Source organism: Mesitornis unicolor, unplaced genomic scaffold (assembly GCF_000695765.1).
Source record: "Mesitornis unicolor isolate BGI_N332 unplaced genomic scaffold, ASM69576v1 scaffold10752, whole genome shotgun sequence".
In the NCBI taxonomy this organism is placed as follows: domain Eukaryota; kingdom Metazoa; phylum Chordata; class Aves; order Mesitornithiformes; family Mesitornithidae; genus Mesitornis; species Mesitornis unicolor.
This window is the reverse complement of record NW_010168589.1, coordinates 1,730-18,367: the sequence shown is the minus strand read 5'-3', so window position 1 is coordinate 18,367 and position 16,638 is coordinate 1,730. Positions and strand designations below refer to the sequence as shown.

Genomic DNA, 16,638 nt, shown 5'->3' with positions numbered 1-16,638 from the left:
GAAAGAGTGCACTTTGTCTGCTGTATAACTCTGTGTGAAAGCACTGTCAGCTCTTGCCTAACAAACAGCAAACTCCCAGAAGATCACATTCCTTATACAAGTCATAGAGTTTTAACATTTTTCATGGCTGTGGCATCATGATTAGCACTGGAAATAACAGAGCAGAAGTAAGAAGTAGGTCTAACAACGCACAGAGAAGTGTATGTGGTGTCTGGGGAGGGAGCAGGTTATCTACACCAGAAAAAAACAACCTCGAAAAAATTACCTAAACACATTTAATCCACCAAGCAGCAACAAGGAAATACCAGATCACAATCCCTCTACATCTGACAGACCTGACGATTATGAGAAAGGACAACACGTGAGAAAAAGAACAGCTTCCAAAAACTCCCCTTAGTAAAAATGCACTGCACCCACTACTAACACAACAGAAATAGGAAGTGGCTTTCTACATCTTTCCCTTAACTCAGACTACTCTTGGGCTGGCCTTTCTGATTTAGTTCAGCATACCACAGACTGACCTACTTCAGAACAAGTGGGTCATCATACAACTTTAAATCAGGAAGCCTAAACCCCACTCTTCTCTGCAAGCGAGAGTGTGTTTGAGTCAGAAACACTTTCTTCTTGTCCTCCTTCTTAGGATGGTACTTCATTCAGCTCAAGACAAGACAAATTTTTAGAACCTGTGTTGGCAGGAAGAGCCCAGGGTTCTCAAAATGGAGCTCTTCATTGTAACTGTATTAATTTTGCTTCATGCTGTTCAATATGGTTGCCACCAGCACTCTAGATAAGCACACATCGTGGCCTTTCAAAGGCTCTTGACCTATTGACTGATAGTGAGGTTCATAGTTCCCAACTTTCTGCTGCTCCTGCGAACTGCTGACATAAGCAAAAATGCACAGAGAGTAACTGGTCTATAAGTTATCTTTCCAGGCTGATAACATCAATACTTTTGATCTCCATACATAAAAGCTGACTATCTCATCCAGAGATAAGAACTGCTGCAGATCTTGGAAGATTGTCTCAGCATTTAATTTTTCTTTCCAATGTAGATATTTTTGAGCTCTCCATGGTGTGTATGCAGATTCTTTGAAGCTGGCCTTTCATGGCTTAGAGGCTGTGTGCACTCTTTGGATGCTAAAAACTATCAGGGGAACATTTTTGCCCCAGCAGTCTAAACATTTCCCTTCTAAAAGCATACACTAGTTTCCCTGAACTTGAAAAATAATTGTGTTTCTGCTTAACAAACAAGGTTTAGTGGTATCGACTTCAGCTCAGTGTGCTGTATCACGGAGTCCCTGCTTGAGTAGTCCTCAAGTAATTAGCTCTGTTTAAGTCCTTACCTTCACTATAGTTTTTACCTTTGCTGCCTGAAGTCTCCTTAGGTAATCCTACCTGTGCTACAACTCTGCTTCTCTTTTGTCAGAAAGACACTGTTAGTTACTATGTATTTATTTTGCAGATAGGCCTGTCCTGAGTGGCATTCCTAAAACTTAATCTCAGCATAGCGTTAGCTCTTTGCCCCCTGCTAAGGTGGTCAGCAATTTTTTCTAGTTACTGAATAGGAAGAGAGAAAATAAGGCCTTGATGCCAGTGCCTCTCTGGGGCAATCTGGATAGCAGGCACAGAGCTAAGAGGGATTGACTTCTGTTGTGACTCCACTGCTCCTGAATTTTCTGCTTATAGGAAGGAAAGGAGGTGAGAGCTGAGGCCTGATTTGGTTTATCATCTTCCAGTGTCACTAGTGCCTCCTAATCCCAGGTGATGACAAGCTTTGAAGTGTGCACATTCAGATGGAGATTTACAGCAAGAAAGTGAGGAGAGAACATGCTGAACCTCTGAGTACTGACGTCATGGAGCTTTGCAGCCTTTCCACTTCCCTCTCTCCTGTTTAGACTGGGGATGCATTTTCCCTTTCTGTCTCTCATGAAAAGCAAACAAAAAAAATATTATTGGCATATGATTTGGAAAAATGATTGCTCAAGAATATTGCAATCATTGAGTCAATGATGCAAATACAACCCTAAAGCACTGATTTGAAGAGATGTTTACCGTGGAAGTAATAGCTGAACTGCAGATACTCATTTATGCTGTAGAGTAGTATCAAGCCTTTAAATTTGACTAAAAAAAAATAAATTAGACATTTCTAGTTGATGTTAAGCAAGGCTGCATGAATGTGTGTTTATGAAGAACAAAGGTGTTAATGTAGAAAGCAGTGTCCATGCCATATTGGTTGTTCATGTTACTTAAAAAAAACCCAGAAAAATATTTATATTCTGAAATTATAATCTGGGTGGATACACATGCTAAACAAATACAAAAAGCTGTTAAGAAAATAGAGATCACCAAGACTGGGAGTTGTTCAAAAAGTTATTTTTAAATGAGGTTGGTAGAAGTAAGTCAATGGAGTTGGAAAGCTGTTTGGATTATTTGTTTTCAATAAAAGTACTTCTTATCTGCCTCAAGACTTTCCACATACAAGTAAGATAAAAGGTTTAAACCTTTAAACAAACAAATGGGAATGAAAAACCCAGAGACAACTTTGTCCTCCAGTCATGTCCCAAAGTAAATCTGGAATTGGCCATTGTATTTTACTTCCTGGCTTTCAAAAATCAAAGGACTCTCTTCAAAGTGAAGCTGCAGGGAGCCATAAGGGTGTTTTTGGAAAAGTCCCATACTGTTAAACACTGACCAGGACTGTCTTCTGTTGACCCGTTGTCAACAATATGGGCTATGAGGAGATTTGCTAAATGAAATCTGTTCCCTGCTTTCCCTTCATGATCCTCTACAGTCATCTCCACATGATGCTTGTCATCTCCACAAAGCTTGACACAAATTTTTATTTCTATTGATCTTTTAACAATTCCATGTTGGTTATCTATTTTCAAATGTACGTTTTCCTCTGTCTTTGATGAAACGGTATTTTCATACTCATATCCGTCCTGAGTTTCTCTTCAAAAAAATTAAGCTGATGAGGTTTTTCTTTTTGAAACTTTGCCTGCTTTCCTTTCCTTAGTAATCGACTATTTGCTTTTCAAATAGCTTTCATATATGCTATGATGTTACTTCAAGCTTTTTAGCACTCTGAATTTTATAAATTTTAGTGCATTCTAGCAGTTGAAGATCTGATGCTTTCCTTTCTATGGCATAAATTGGAAGCCCTTGCAGCTCTGTATGAATGATATAGTGTGAGCAGTTCTAGCTGATGGCATTCAGGGTAGTCAGGATGAGCTGACTGTGAAAACTGCAGACAAGCCTTGCAATGCTATGTTGAAGGACAATAAAAAGTAGATAAAACTCAATGGGGATAATTATAAATCTATGCAGCTGGGAGAAAGCAAATCTGTTTGTATAAATAGGGAAAGGCTATGACTGCTCTGGGAACATCTTGCATTTATAATGGATAGTTCTACTGAAATAAAATAACAGTAAAAAGCTCTTAACAATATGAATTCATAGAAGAGAATTGAGAGTAGGAAATAAAATAGTGCCATCCTGCCATATAAGCTCATGGTGACCTGCTCCCTCACAGGAGGCCTTGGCTGGGGAGTTGAGACTTACACCTCGGCTGTTCAACCACGTCCTGGTCCTGCCCCCGGCTGCGGACCTACCGGGGCCAGCAGTCGGCTCCCCACACCAGGCCCACTATCGCGTTGATGCCAAAAGCCGGGCGGGGGAGGCTTGAAAAAACCACTACCGCATCTGGTACAGCCGCCTCGGGCCGAGGAATGGTTCGGCCGTGACCGCTAACTGCCGCACCAGCACCACCACCACCGACCGGCCCTTCCCCGCGGGGGGCGCATGCGCTGTTTGGTCGTTGCTGTGGGAACGGGCCGAAGCCCGGGGCCGGCAGCGGCGGAGGATGAGGCTGAGGCGGCTGTTGCTGCGCTACTACCCGCCGGGTGCGGAGCAGGGCGCGGGGAGGCCGGCCCGACTCCCGGCCCAGACAGGAGCTGTGCCGGCTTGGCGGGGCTGTTTGAGGGCATGGGGGCTGCCGTTGGCAGCGGGTGGCGGGCGGGTGTTTTCCTCAGGTGCGCACTGCTTCTCTCAGCGCTGTCATGGGCTAGGACAGAAGTCATGGGGGTAGATCCTGCACCTGGACTGAGTTCAGGTGCGGGTATTTTGGCACGGCGGTTGGTTGAGAGACTGCCAGTTGGGAGCAACTCGTCACAGATTAATGATTTTTTGTTGCGAAATCAAGGCAGTCTTATTTGCATCGCAGTAAGAAGTTTAAAAAGTCAAAAGTGACAGTAGTCAGCACACAAAAAATGTGTATGCGTTATCAAAAGGCTTGCTTAGCAAAAAGTTTTCACACTTCTTACTTCCTTTCTTTGTTTTGTGACTTTTTTGAGCCAAACCATGCTTTGGAAAGCTATCCTGCTAAGCTGTCTTCCTCATTCATCATTGACTCAGTCAGGAGACTTGAATTTTCAGAAGTGAAATGAGATGAAAACGGCCAGCTCAGGAAGTGTATTGTAGTAACAGATCTTTCTTTCACATTAAATATTTTTCTTACGGACTTGGTAAAATGCAAAATGAGAAAAAATTAATCTAAACTATCCTTTCCCACAGAAAACCAAGGAACAGCATAACTCTTTTTTAACTACTGTTTCAAAACAGGAAGCAATGTGGTTAAACATTTTAATACTTTAGCTCAGTAAATGGTGCAGAGGTGAAAGACCACACCAAGACATGGAAAGTGTGTTACAATTTTCTATGCATTACTGCACACAGATCTTTGCAAACAGCGAAGTAAACATGAAATTTTTAAAAAAACCATGTTTTCCAGGCTTCTTGGAAAGAATAGGTCTGCTGAAGTCAGTGGAGCAAAAAAAGTGGAAGCATTGCAGTCTACAGTGCATGTTATAAAATCCCTAATATCTTATTAAGATTTATTTTTTTAAAGGAATTATCCTGGAATATGTACAAAATGGTGAGCCAAAGACCAGATCTATAGATCTACTTGATCTTCGACCTGAGTAAGTATGATATTATTTCAAATAACAGCACTCTCTGCTGTTCTATACCATGCTCAAAACCAACTCTATTAGATTGTTTTAAACATAATTGAGGCCACCTATGTCTTTGCTAAAACACACACAGAAAAAAAAATAACATAGTCAAATAGTTATCTTACTATTTTAATTACAGAATTTTACATTCCAGTTTATTACAATCATGCTTTTCTGTTCAGAGGCCAAGCCTCTTTTTGCCTATAGAGTTATGATTATCAAGATGCCTGTAGAAAAGCAGCAGAAATATACAGTGCTTAACATTGTAATGTTGTGATGAATGACAGTTAGTTCTTAGGACCTGTCATAGTATTTCTAGTCTTCAGAATGTTTTCAAAAATTGTGTCTAACTCAGCCCTCAGTTACATTGGTTTAAATGACCTCTGTTGAAATCACTGAAAATAATGACTAGACATCTGTTCAGATCTCTCTTGTTAATTAATTAATCCTCATAACAACCATAGGTAATGGGGTGTAAAATAGGTAAGTGGTTCACTCCCATGTGTTTGTGTGGAGAAACTAAGCATCTGCATCTGCTGCAAGTAACATAAATTTTCTGGTTGATGAATTACATGAGCTTGATATATCTAAAAATCATCAGTTGGCCTAAATGAAGAATTAAAAATACAATCTACTCCAAAGTTTAAAGTTTGACAGGAAATTGTTAGGTAAGATAGAAGGCAGAGGTTATTTCATGAGGATGAAAGTGAGACTTGCTATGCGGAGGACAATCCTCAATCACATCTGGCTCTGGTTGTCAATTAGTTGGAGGACACCAGTCTTGAACTCTCCTATGTCTTCCTTATGAGGAATAGGATGAATCTGTTGTAATGAGAAAGTTGACTTAACAAGTTATTATGCTGAATTAGCTTTAATACTGCTACATGTAATATTTTTCACCAGTGCTTGAGAGGTTATTTGACTGGCTGTTTTGCGCCTTTAGTGGCAATAGTGGTATGTCACAGAATCAAAGAATCGTTTAGCTTGGACTTTCTGAGACCATCTAAAACAGGGTCAGCTAAAGCAGGTTGACCAAGACCATGTGTAGTTTGGTTATGAATATCTCCTGGATGGAGACTCCACAACCTCTCTGTGAAACCTATTCAAGTGTTTGACCACCCTCACAGCAAAAAAGTGTACTTTTGTATTCAAGTTGAATATCCTGTGGCTTTTTGGGGGGGTTTTTCGTTTCTGCTCATTGGGTCTTCTCTCAGTGGGCAGTACTGAGAAAAGTCTGGCTCTTTTCTACTTCATTCCCTCCCATCAGCTAGTTGTACAGATGAAAAGTATGGAACTTTTCACAGATTTGAATGTCATATCTGGTGGATTTTTTCACAGAACTTTCCATACTGTCTGATGCTAGCCAAAAAGATTATGAAGTTTTATGCAGCTCTCAAACTTTCTTCTGCTTTCCTCCAGCTAACATCTTCCTCTAGACACTCAAAAGATGAGAGCCTTAATATGGTTTTGGTCGTAGTAGTCAGCCTATATGCTCAACTCAACTCAAAAGCATCAGAAAAAGGAAAAAAATGCCACCATTAAATTAAGTTGCCAAAATCTGTGAAGTTTATTAGGCAGCATAGAATGGAATAATATGATTGTCTTAATACCAACATTGATACGAGAAAGTCCTTACATGTAGGCCAAAGTTAGTAGATAATGTAGGCTGCATGTGCAAGACGATAAAATCAAATTTAAAAATTATTAATTTTTGTCTACCTGGAACTGTGTAGCTTAGTACTCTGGATAAAACGTAATAAGTCACTTTGCGAAAGTCACTTTTGTTAAATCTCACTGAACAACTCTAGTAAGAGAGAGAAAGAAGTGTAGAAAGAAAGATTTATCCATATTTCTTTAAGCTGTTACAGAATGAGATAAGTGCGTATCATTGAATTGCTTACTTGTTTCTCTGCAAGTAAATAATATTCTTGCTTTTATAATAATAATTATTGCCAGAGGATGAAATCTGGTGGTTTTGGTGGGGTTTTTTGTTGTTGTTGTTTGGTTAGTTGGTTGGTTTGTTTTTCCTCATAATTAACACAGATGCCGTAGCCTTAGTAGAAGAAATACAAAAAGGAGAACCTCTCATCACAGCTTTGTACAAGGAACACATCATACATTTAGTATGAAGATTGCAAGAGAAGCTAGGGGAAAAAGATCAAAAATTCTATCTTTTTCAGGGCAGAGTAATCTTTAAAATAATTTGAGGGATTTTTGGGTGTTTCAGTTGTGGTGTTGTGAATATGTTTTTACGGCTGAATATTCTGCAAAATCTGGATATTATGACGAATTTCTCAGCTCTTTTCAATCACCTCTGCACTGTTCAGAGTGACTGAGTCTGGCCTTGTTATGTCTGGCAGGAATTCCCCCAAAAGGCTGAGAGGTATAACTGTTCCCAGGTGCTGTTTATACAGGCTTATGTACGAGTGTGTTATTGTATTTTGGATGGAGAGAAATAATATTCTTATTTGTCAGATATGAGTCTGTGGACCAGCAACATACATAGTTATGTTTAAACAGAACATGTAAATAGATCCCAAGGAAATTAGATGCTGGGAAAGGCCCAAAATATTTTCATACTCTTGTCTACTTTTTCTTCATTTTGTGACAATTATGCCGCTTTATGTAGTCTGCAACAAACAGTAATACCGATTGTCTCTACTTTCTGCCGTTACTATTATGTTTGAATTTTAGTACTTTGATGTTCAGCTTACATCCAGCACTTAAAAAAAATTAAATTAATAAGCTTTTCAAGAACAATTATTAGAGAGACCTTTCAGAGCTTCAGTTCCAGGATTCAGTCTGTCAAAAGAGAATAGGTGTAACTGTAATTAATTGTGGAAATGAAAATACAATTACTTTCAGATATTGTGTGTTGCAATCTGAAATAATTAAGCGTTGTATCTTCATTTTGTCAGCAGGTGGCAATGTGTAGCTTTTAAAATTGCTGAGCAGTGCCGTGTGAGTGTTGCCTTCAATTTAGAGAGAAAAGGAAGAAATCTTGTGTTGGTTTGTTTGGCTTAAAAACCCCCCAAACCCTACATGTTGCTACGTATAACTTGGGTTCTTCTACAAAGATCTGTGTATTTAACCTTGAAAACAGAGCTATGTCATAAGGCATCTTAAGGTTAAAAAGTTAATGTCTATTTTAAGCTGTGCTCTCAATTAAGATAATGCCTTGCTTTTCACAAGCTTTAAAAATTGTTTGTTAATCATATAGACTGACAAATCAATGTAAGTAATGTATTTGTTCTTTATTGGGTATAGTGCCACATTTGAGCTTCTGTATTTGGAAATAGTAAAGGCAGGCAAACCTAATCAGTGCAGGCTTATTTCCTTCACTCAAGAGCCATTAGAAGTGTGTGAGAAGAACTTGGTTTATGTTTCAGTGCCATTTAATGCTTGTAAATGCAACATGATTATCAGGTGCTTCTGAGATACAAGGGATACAAGGGAGTGAGATTTTTTTTCCCCAAAACAATGTTCCATGTGTTTACTTTGTTTGGAAATGAGATTTTTTTCCTGTTCCACTGGAGCATAATCTTAAGTGAGTGTATAAACCTATTTTTTAGTTATTTCCAGTAATTGTGTTGATGGTGTATGTTAGGCACCGTGCAGAGAAACAAGCTTTTTTAACAATTTCTCAGGTTTTAAACAATTACATAGAACTTGTATGCTGTAATGATTTGCAGATTTTTACCTTAGGGACTGCTGTATAGGATTTTGCAAAACCAAGGTATGTTCTTTTTAATATCACTTTAGGATTTTATTATTGTATCATTCGCACAAGCAATTCTTGCTGGCTTAGTGTTCTGTCAATGAAGCAAGTGCAGCACTGAGCATTGGAGGAAAAGAATTAGTCCTGTGATCTGAAATTGAACATAAACCCACCTCTTTTTCTTCCCTTTTCTCCCCATAATTGTTAAATATGTCTGTTGTTCAGAGCTGCCTGCATGGAGCCCTAAAAATGCCATGGATTGAATTTCCACAGATTTCCTTACTTAGCTATTCTCATATGTAGATATTTGTATACTGGGCTGTTTTTTAAAAAAAGCAAAACATTTTTGTCATTTCCACACCTTGACTGCACATTCCTACTGCTGTAGCTGAATGCAAAACTTTTACTTTCCCTGGAGAACAGAAATTACTGTTTCTCTCTCTCAGTTCTTCACTTGACCATTGTTGTTTCTCTTCCATTTTGATCAGTCCCTACTCTTCCAAGTAGATCTCTGAGCTCCTTTCATTTTCCTTTTGGAGACAGACAGCTGAGAAAGCTAGAGATAAGAACAAAAAGTTGAAGCTCTGGTAATATGTCAGTGATTAAATGGCATTGCTCATAAATAATTTTTTCTTCACTCTTACACTACAGAGAAGATCTAGTGGACCACAGCTGTACTTTTAACATCCCTTTACTTCACTGTCAGCAATTGCTGTGATTTTGCAGGTTATGATTTTATTATGCTTTAGACTCGAGCAGAAGCCAGCTTATAATAGGTGATAGTTGTTCAAATGCAAACACTGTTATACGGTAGCCACCTTATCCAAACACAAACTGGATTCTATTTTTTTGGTCACTTTCAAAGCATCATGGCACGCTGACTTTCATTGGCAGTATCCAAAACCATTATCAGCTATGTTTTATAAACCTTAATATGTATTACTATAGTTATGAGGTAATTTACGTGAAACATACTGTCTGATTAAAGGACCTGAAAAGCAATGTTAGAAAAATAGTGACCTCCATAACCTAGACAATACAGGCAGACATCAGATTTGAAATTCTCTCTTTGAATTTTGTCTTGATAAGTCTCTTCGTTATGGTTCTGCATGCCTTTTCTGATCTAGGGTTACTTTGCTGGTCTCAGAAAAGGTGGAGAAAAAACAATGAGAGAAAAGACAGTTCATTCAAGTAAAACATAAATTTGAAATCAATACTATATAATTGCAGTGGTAACCTGCTGAAGCATGGGGGACTTTTCATTTAGGGACTAATGTGTTAGAGGTTACAGCTGTAACTGCTAATCTGACAGGAGGAAAAATATTAACCCATTGAGTATTTTGAGCAATTGTAGTTTGTTTTTTGTTTGTTTGGGGGTTGGTGTTTGTGTTTCTTTCTTTCTTTCTTTCTTTCTTTCTTTCTTTCTTTCTTTCTTTCTTTCTTTCTTTCTTTCTTTCTTTCTTTCTTTCTTTCTTTCTTTCTTTCACTGCATCAAGTATTGTTTTCTTCTCCTTCCCCTGCTTCTATTTCAGGCACTTAAAACACATATATTGCCACTGATTAATGCAGCATTTAACAAGTCTGGTTCCCGGTAAGTTGTTTTCAAAGTCAAAATAATAATCGCCAAAGTTTTGTATTTGTAAATTAAATTGTAAGGGAATTTCAGTGCTCTTATCTTGCTGCAAAAGGAATTCAGTTTTGGTGCTTATAAGCAGCTTCAAGCTTGACTGAATAGGATAGGATTTCAGGCCTTGGTGGGAAAACCAATGGCAGATGCAAAAAAGCAGCAGGTGAGATTCAGTTTATGTATTTTTTTTCCAAGGTGATAGTTTGTTGACAATCAGTATATTTCAGAAAGAAGCACCTTTATGGCAATAAAATGAAGATTACTAAAAGCTAATGATGCTTTGACATAAATTCATTTTGGACTTCAAGTACAGGGGAGTTTCATGTTAATTTATTTCACTGTGGGCATATGCCTAATCATTTTTCCTTCATTTCTTGAAAGTAGCAACTTGCTTTTTAGTTGGCATACGTTACAGATTAGAAACCTTTTTTATGAGTAATATTTTAAAAAAATAAAAGAAAAGGAATCTCTATAGTCATTAATCTACATTTTTGAAAGAAAGAAGAGATTTAGGATCTGAGACAGTACTAACTGAAATCTGTGAAATAACTCATTTGACTATGCACCAGGACCAGTAAGAAATATAACTTATTCAGAGATTAATTTCTCTTTGCTTTAGCTTTATCACTGGAAGCTATGATAGACCCTGCAAAGTATGGGATACTGCATCAGGAGAAGAGCTACATATGCTGGTGGGACACAGAAATGTTGTCTATGCAATAGCTTTCAATAATCCATATGGGTAAATATATTTTCTCTGCAATGCATCATAATTGCTTATCATGTTATTTTGCAAATGCAGAACTGTTACTCAAACTTTAACATAAAACGATCTGAAATAAAAAGAGTTCAAATTCTTAATTTGTAAACATCAACTGTAGCTAATCACCACACGATGACACTGTATAGTGTTTGTATAAGAGACACATTCAAGCATGTTTTCTGCTGTATTTTTTTAAATTAAATTAAGAAATCCAAAACATGAACTTCATCAGATATTCAGTATCTTGAAGAAGACATATATGAATCAGTTTAAGAACTTGAAACACAGATTTATTTTGATGATTTCTACATGATCAGATTGTGTTCTGAATGTTAATCATTCTTTATCACCTCCATGTAATTGCATGTGATGTCAGATATAAGTACTTATGACAGCTTGTGTTGCTTCAGTTAAGGAGAAAGAGCATTTCTGTCATAACAAAAGCAGATTTCACCATTTGGTCTTATACCATTATTATTTGTGACGATTTAGAAGTGTCAGAGCTGTTGAGTAATTTTTATGAAATCCACAGGGTGCTGCTGTATGAATGTTGAATATTTATTGCTGTGTCTTTTGTTTTCTGCAATACCTGGGTTACAGTTACCACCTGTTAGGTGAAGGGAATTACGTGTTAGCTAGTGAAGTTTCATTGTCATTTGCTTCCTGAGGAAGCTGTTGTGTGTAAGTAAACCATTTTGCTTCTCTGCAAAATAAGACAAATTAAATTCTAGTTTTCTGTTGAAGCACATTTACTCCTTTCACTGTCAGATGTCCTATTTATCAGTTAAGCATTACACAGTTAACATCAGGAAATAAATGTTAAAGACTTGTTCTTACACTATTTGGAGCATCAACATTTCCTTCTAAATGAACAAACTTTATCCAACCTAGAACCCACTAATTCAATGTCTTCTGTTCTAATATTCTTTACTTTGGAAAAAAAAAGATATTACTTTGAAGAAACCAATGTATGACAAAAAAATCTGTGCAAAGATCAAGAACTAGACTGTAACATAAAAGTGGAGAAGCCATATGTAGTAAGTAAAAACCTGATAAGCTACTTTTAATTTAAAAGTTCAGTAAAAGCAGTTCAGCAGTTTTTCCTGTTAATCTTTAGGTTTTGATACAGTGCCCCTTGCTACATTTTCTGGGTACCTCTATTCAGTCTTGCTTTAACTGCAGTTGGTCACAACACTTCCACTGACTTCAGTGGGAGTGGAGTTTGACCTCTGAAATTTGGGTAAACTGCTTATAAAAAGAGTTTGTAACTGTTGATAAACTAACAGATGCTATCTAATGAAATGACATGACTTTCAAATACATCTGTAAGTACAGCAAGTAACCTCATCCTTAATGATAGTCATCAGTTATGAACACTTCTGTGCTAATAGGTAGGCACAGTGGCTTTTTTGGAAACTAATTATGTCTGCTAATTTTTTTCCCTTGGTGTAACTTCTGTTTATGAAATCCTGCTCTGGAAGCTTGCAGTGTGGTGGAATGCACCAAAATGCACGGAAGGTTTGATGAGTAGCTATCGTTTCCATGACTTTTACCGTCTTTGAAGTCAGAAGTTGGTTTTTTCTTCCAAATAAAAATGACAGGATTTTTTCCATTTAGTGACAAGATTGCCACTGGATCTTTTGATAAAACCTGCAAACTGTGGAGTATGGAAACAGGAAAATGTTATACTTTCAGAGGACATATTGCAGAAGTAGTGAGTACTGATGGACATTTCTTATTCCTTTATGTTTCCACACAACATAATTGATGGCTGTGGGTTCCAAGTCCCTGTGAGCTGACACTGGAAGGGCCATCCATTGTGCTGCATCTGTTCACACTTTCACACATTCAGACATTGTGAACGTCTCTACACTGCAAGAAAAGACATTCTGACAGTTCTTAAGAAAAATAGGAAAGCATTGTTATATAGCTCAATAATATATTTTTATTTTTAGTTTGTTCCAATCGCCTTGTTTGCTAAATGTTAAAACATTTTTTTAAAATGTCGTAACAATCAGAATTTTCAATTTATTGCACATATTTTCCCTTGATGTGTTTACATATCTCACTTTTTTCTAGATATCTCGCATTGTCTCTCATATTTGCACCACTGAATACACAAGAATATCATTGCTTGTATGCTGTCTTTCATGCTGAGATCTGTACTTCACGTACAGGACCAATTTGAGCTATGGAAGAATGAATTTCTGAAATTTTAAGTGTGTTAACTGAGAACATATGGGATGCTGAAATGTCAAAGATATATAAAAAGAAAACAGTTTCAGCTTAAAAACGGTTGGTTTTCTTCCCAATGCATTAGGAGCCCCATTTGCAATAGCAAATATCTTAATGTACAACATTCCAACTTGAAAGATCGGGGCAAATCCAGTGAAACTCTGAATTTCAATGTGGATTATATTTTTTAACAAAAATAGTTATACAATCATTATTCAATAAAGCAACACTGGAAATTGTTTCTAGAAACAATTGAAGTTTAATTTGTAGACTGTGAGGCCTATAACTAGTACGAGAAAGTGTTGGTTTACCTTGGTGGAAGGTGAGATTGGTTTCAGTGGGTTTTTGATTCTCTGGATACTTTGAAACATTTATCCCCTACAATGGATACATGTTTTCTTCTTGAGACAGGTTGCAGTGATATTGCTTTCACAAGTCAGTAAGCTAAATATTTAAAGGCCTCTCAATTTCTCCTGACTTCTGTAGGGGTTAGATTAGACCCAAAGTGTTAAGAGTTGTGCTAGCTAGTAATTAGTAGAAGATAATACCAGCAGAAAACTATGTGTTTCTGTGAATGAAACCTGTTTCTGAAGGACCGTTATTGCATATGATACATAGCTGTCAAGGGCATGTCCATAGTTATTCAGTATAAGAAAAAAGAAAAAAGAAAAAAGAAAAAAGAAAAAAGAAAAAAGAAAAAAGAAAAAAGAAAAAAGAAAAAAGAAAAAAGAAAAAAAATGGGACACAGTGAAAATGCACCAGTGATCTCAACTACTGTTTTCCTTTTCACATGGCACCTCGTAGTCTTTATTAGCAGAAAACTGAATAATTACAGAGAATGGGGAGAAGAGTACATGATTTTTTATGTGAAAAATTAATTAAGTTGTTGAGGTTTTGTTCTTGCTTTTTCGTAAATAAATATGACGTTGTGGGGATGCCCTTGGCAAATGGCCTAGATAATGATACCTGTTAAGATAAGAGTGTGAGTGTACATAGTGTGTCTGTGAGTACACAAAACTGTCTGGAGAGTCTTTTCCCCAGACTGATCAAGTTAAAGAAGAAGCCTACCAAATGTTAGTGTCAGGTACTACTGTCAGTCGGATTGAACAGTAACTGGAGAATCTCAAGGAGAATTTTGAAATAAGAAGTAGAAAAGCCTGAATAGAAGTATAAAAGAATCGAGACAATTTATAACAGGGTGAGGGAGACTAATGTCTGGCAGTAGCAGTTGTCAAAACTTGCTCTGGTACTTCCAGATGTCACCTTGGGCATGACAATGTCTGCCTAGACCAGAGAGTGTAGCCTTCGTCTTGGAGACACCATGAAAAATCTGCATCTGGTGCATGTGTTATCAGTATGGGGTTCAAAAAAAATGCCCCCTTGTCCTCCCTGTAACGTGTGCATTTGCGAATTTGGATGCCTTCTTTCTGGCGTGTGGATCAGCAGACTGTAGGAAACAGCATGTGTTCAACTAAACCTAGAGCACTCCTGTCTCCTAGGGAAGGTGTGTGCAAGTATGGGAACATACACTCCTAGGAAACAGGGGTGTACTTGTGGGTACTCATCCTATGAGAGGGAACGAGTGTGCATGCAAGGGTGTGAAAGTGTGTGTACACAATTAAAACTTCTTGAAGTTAGAGGAGGAGGTTTAGAAATTAGAAGCTTTTTTAAGATTGCATAAGTTTAATTTATTACAGATACCGATACTGAATAGATAGTTCTCTGCCAGTTAACTATGCACTGTTAATAGATGAACAAACTGCTTCAGGCTTGATTTTCATTAAAACTTTGTAAACTAAATAATTTCTCCTCGTGACACAAAATGAAGCACCTAGATAGTGAATTCTAATCCAGGTTCAGAAAAAAATACAGGAAATATTCCAATAAGTCTTTTTAATATGTTGCCGTTGCAAAGCAACCAATTAGTCCGTTTGATTTGAGTAGTCATCCAGAGCAATGCTATAAGGATTTGTGAACTGTTGGAAAAACTCTGCAGTTTCTCTGTATGCCATAAAATATTAAGTCAGAGTTTTGTCTTATTTAAAACTATTAATCCTGACCTGTTGTTTTTGAGAAAATGTATATAAATACTCTCCCACTTTTTCCGTCCAGTGTTTCTTGCTACAGGTATGTTTATCATTTAATCTTCAGAGCACGTTGGTGGCAACTGGAAGCATGGACACCACAGCCAGATCCTTATGTTTTTAAGGATATTTCTTGCTTTCTTAGTTTTCTAACTGAGATAAATAACAGGTTGTTCAGTCTGGAGAAGAGGAGGCTGCAGGGAGACCTTATTGCAGCCTTTCAGTATTTAAAGGGGGCTTATAAGAAAGATAGGGACAAATTTCTTAGCAGGGCCTGTTGTGATAGGACAAGGCATAATGGTTTTAAACTAAAAGAGGATAGATTTAGACTAGATATAAGGGACAAAGCTTTTACAATGAGAGGGGTTAGACTAGATAACCTTTCAAGCTCCCTTCCAACCCAAACTATTCTATGATTCTATGATCTGATTTCAGTATGTATCGGTGAACAAATGTGATTCTGTTTAAATCAAGTACAGAAAATATGCACTGATGACATCACTGGACAATTGCTCACTGCTTAAGTGATGTGCTTGATTTTTTTTCAGTTGTTGGAATAGTGACTATTTCACAGTCCAGACCTTTCTCTTGAAATTGTGATATACTGGACAAGAAAGTAAATAATACATTGAAGGGTTATAGAAGGATTATGCTGCTGAAAAAAAGCTACATATTGAACTATATTAATGGAAAAGTTATATTTGCATTCTCATATTCCTTTTAAAAAATTCTCTTAGGGGCATTCAGCAGAAATTATTGCATTGTCTTTTAACACCACTGGAGATAGGATTACCACTGACTCCTTTGACCATACAGTAACAGTGTGGGATGTTGGCACTGGGAGGTACTGAAGTATTAATAAATATCATCTTATGTTGGATGTTTTAATGGTAAATGAAAAAAGCAACGTTGAGATACAAATTACAGACCTTGTATTTTTCTTTCATTTAGAGTATGCGTTCCTTCATCTTATCATTCGATACCCTGTTCCCTTCATTCTTCTGAAAATGAATGCTGCTTACCCTAATGGCTTTTGTATACATTTTTTGTTCTAACTTTCCATCTCATGAGCGCTGAGGAAACAGACAGAATGAACAGATCCTGTGTTTGTGGCTGATGAATTCTCCAAATAGAAAAAAATCTTATCAGCATGGAAACTCATGGTTTGGAAGGTATCTAGAATTTCCAGATGGAACAGG

The 16,638-nt window shown here is 37.3% G+C and overlaps 1 protein-coding gene across 1 annotated transcript; it reads left to right on the top strand.

The window, feature by feature from the left end:
- Positions 1-3,862: 3,862 nt before the first annotated feature.
- DAW1 (dynein assembly factor with WDR repeat domains 1) lies at positions 3,863-16,283 on the top strand (the record flags this gene model as incomplete). Its single annotated transcript, XM_010179066.1, is given in 9 exon segments — positions 3,863-3,902; positions 4,907-4,976; positions 7,048-7,198; positions 10,263-10,321; positions 10,977-11,099; positions 12,738-12,834; positions 15,483-15,555; positions 15,988-15,998; positions 16,177-16,283. Coding segments are annotated over 9 exon segments (731 nt in total), but the record flags the coding sequence as incomplete, so codon positions are not given.
- Positions 16,284-16,638: the final 355 nt, after the last annotated feature.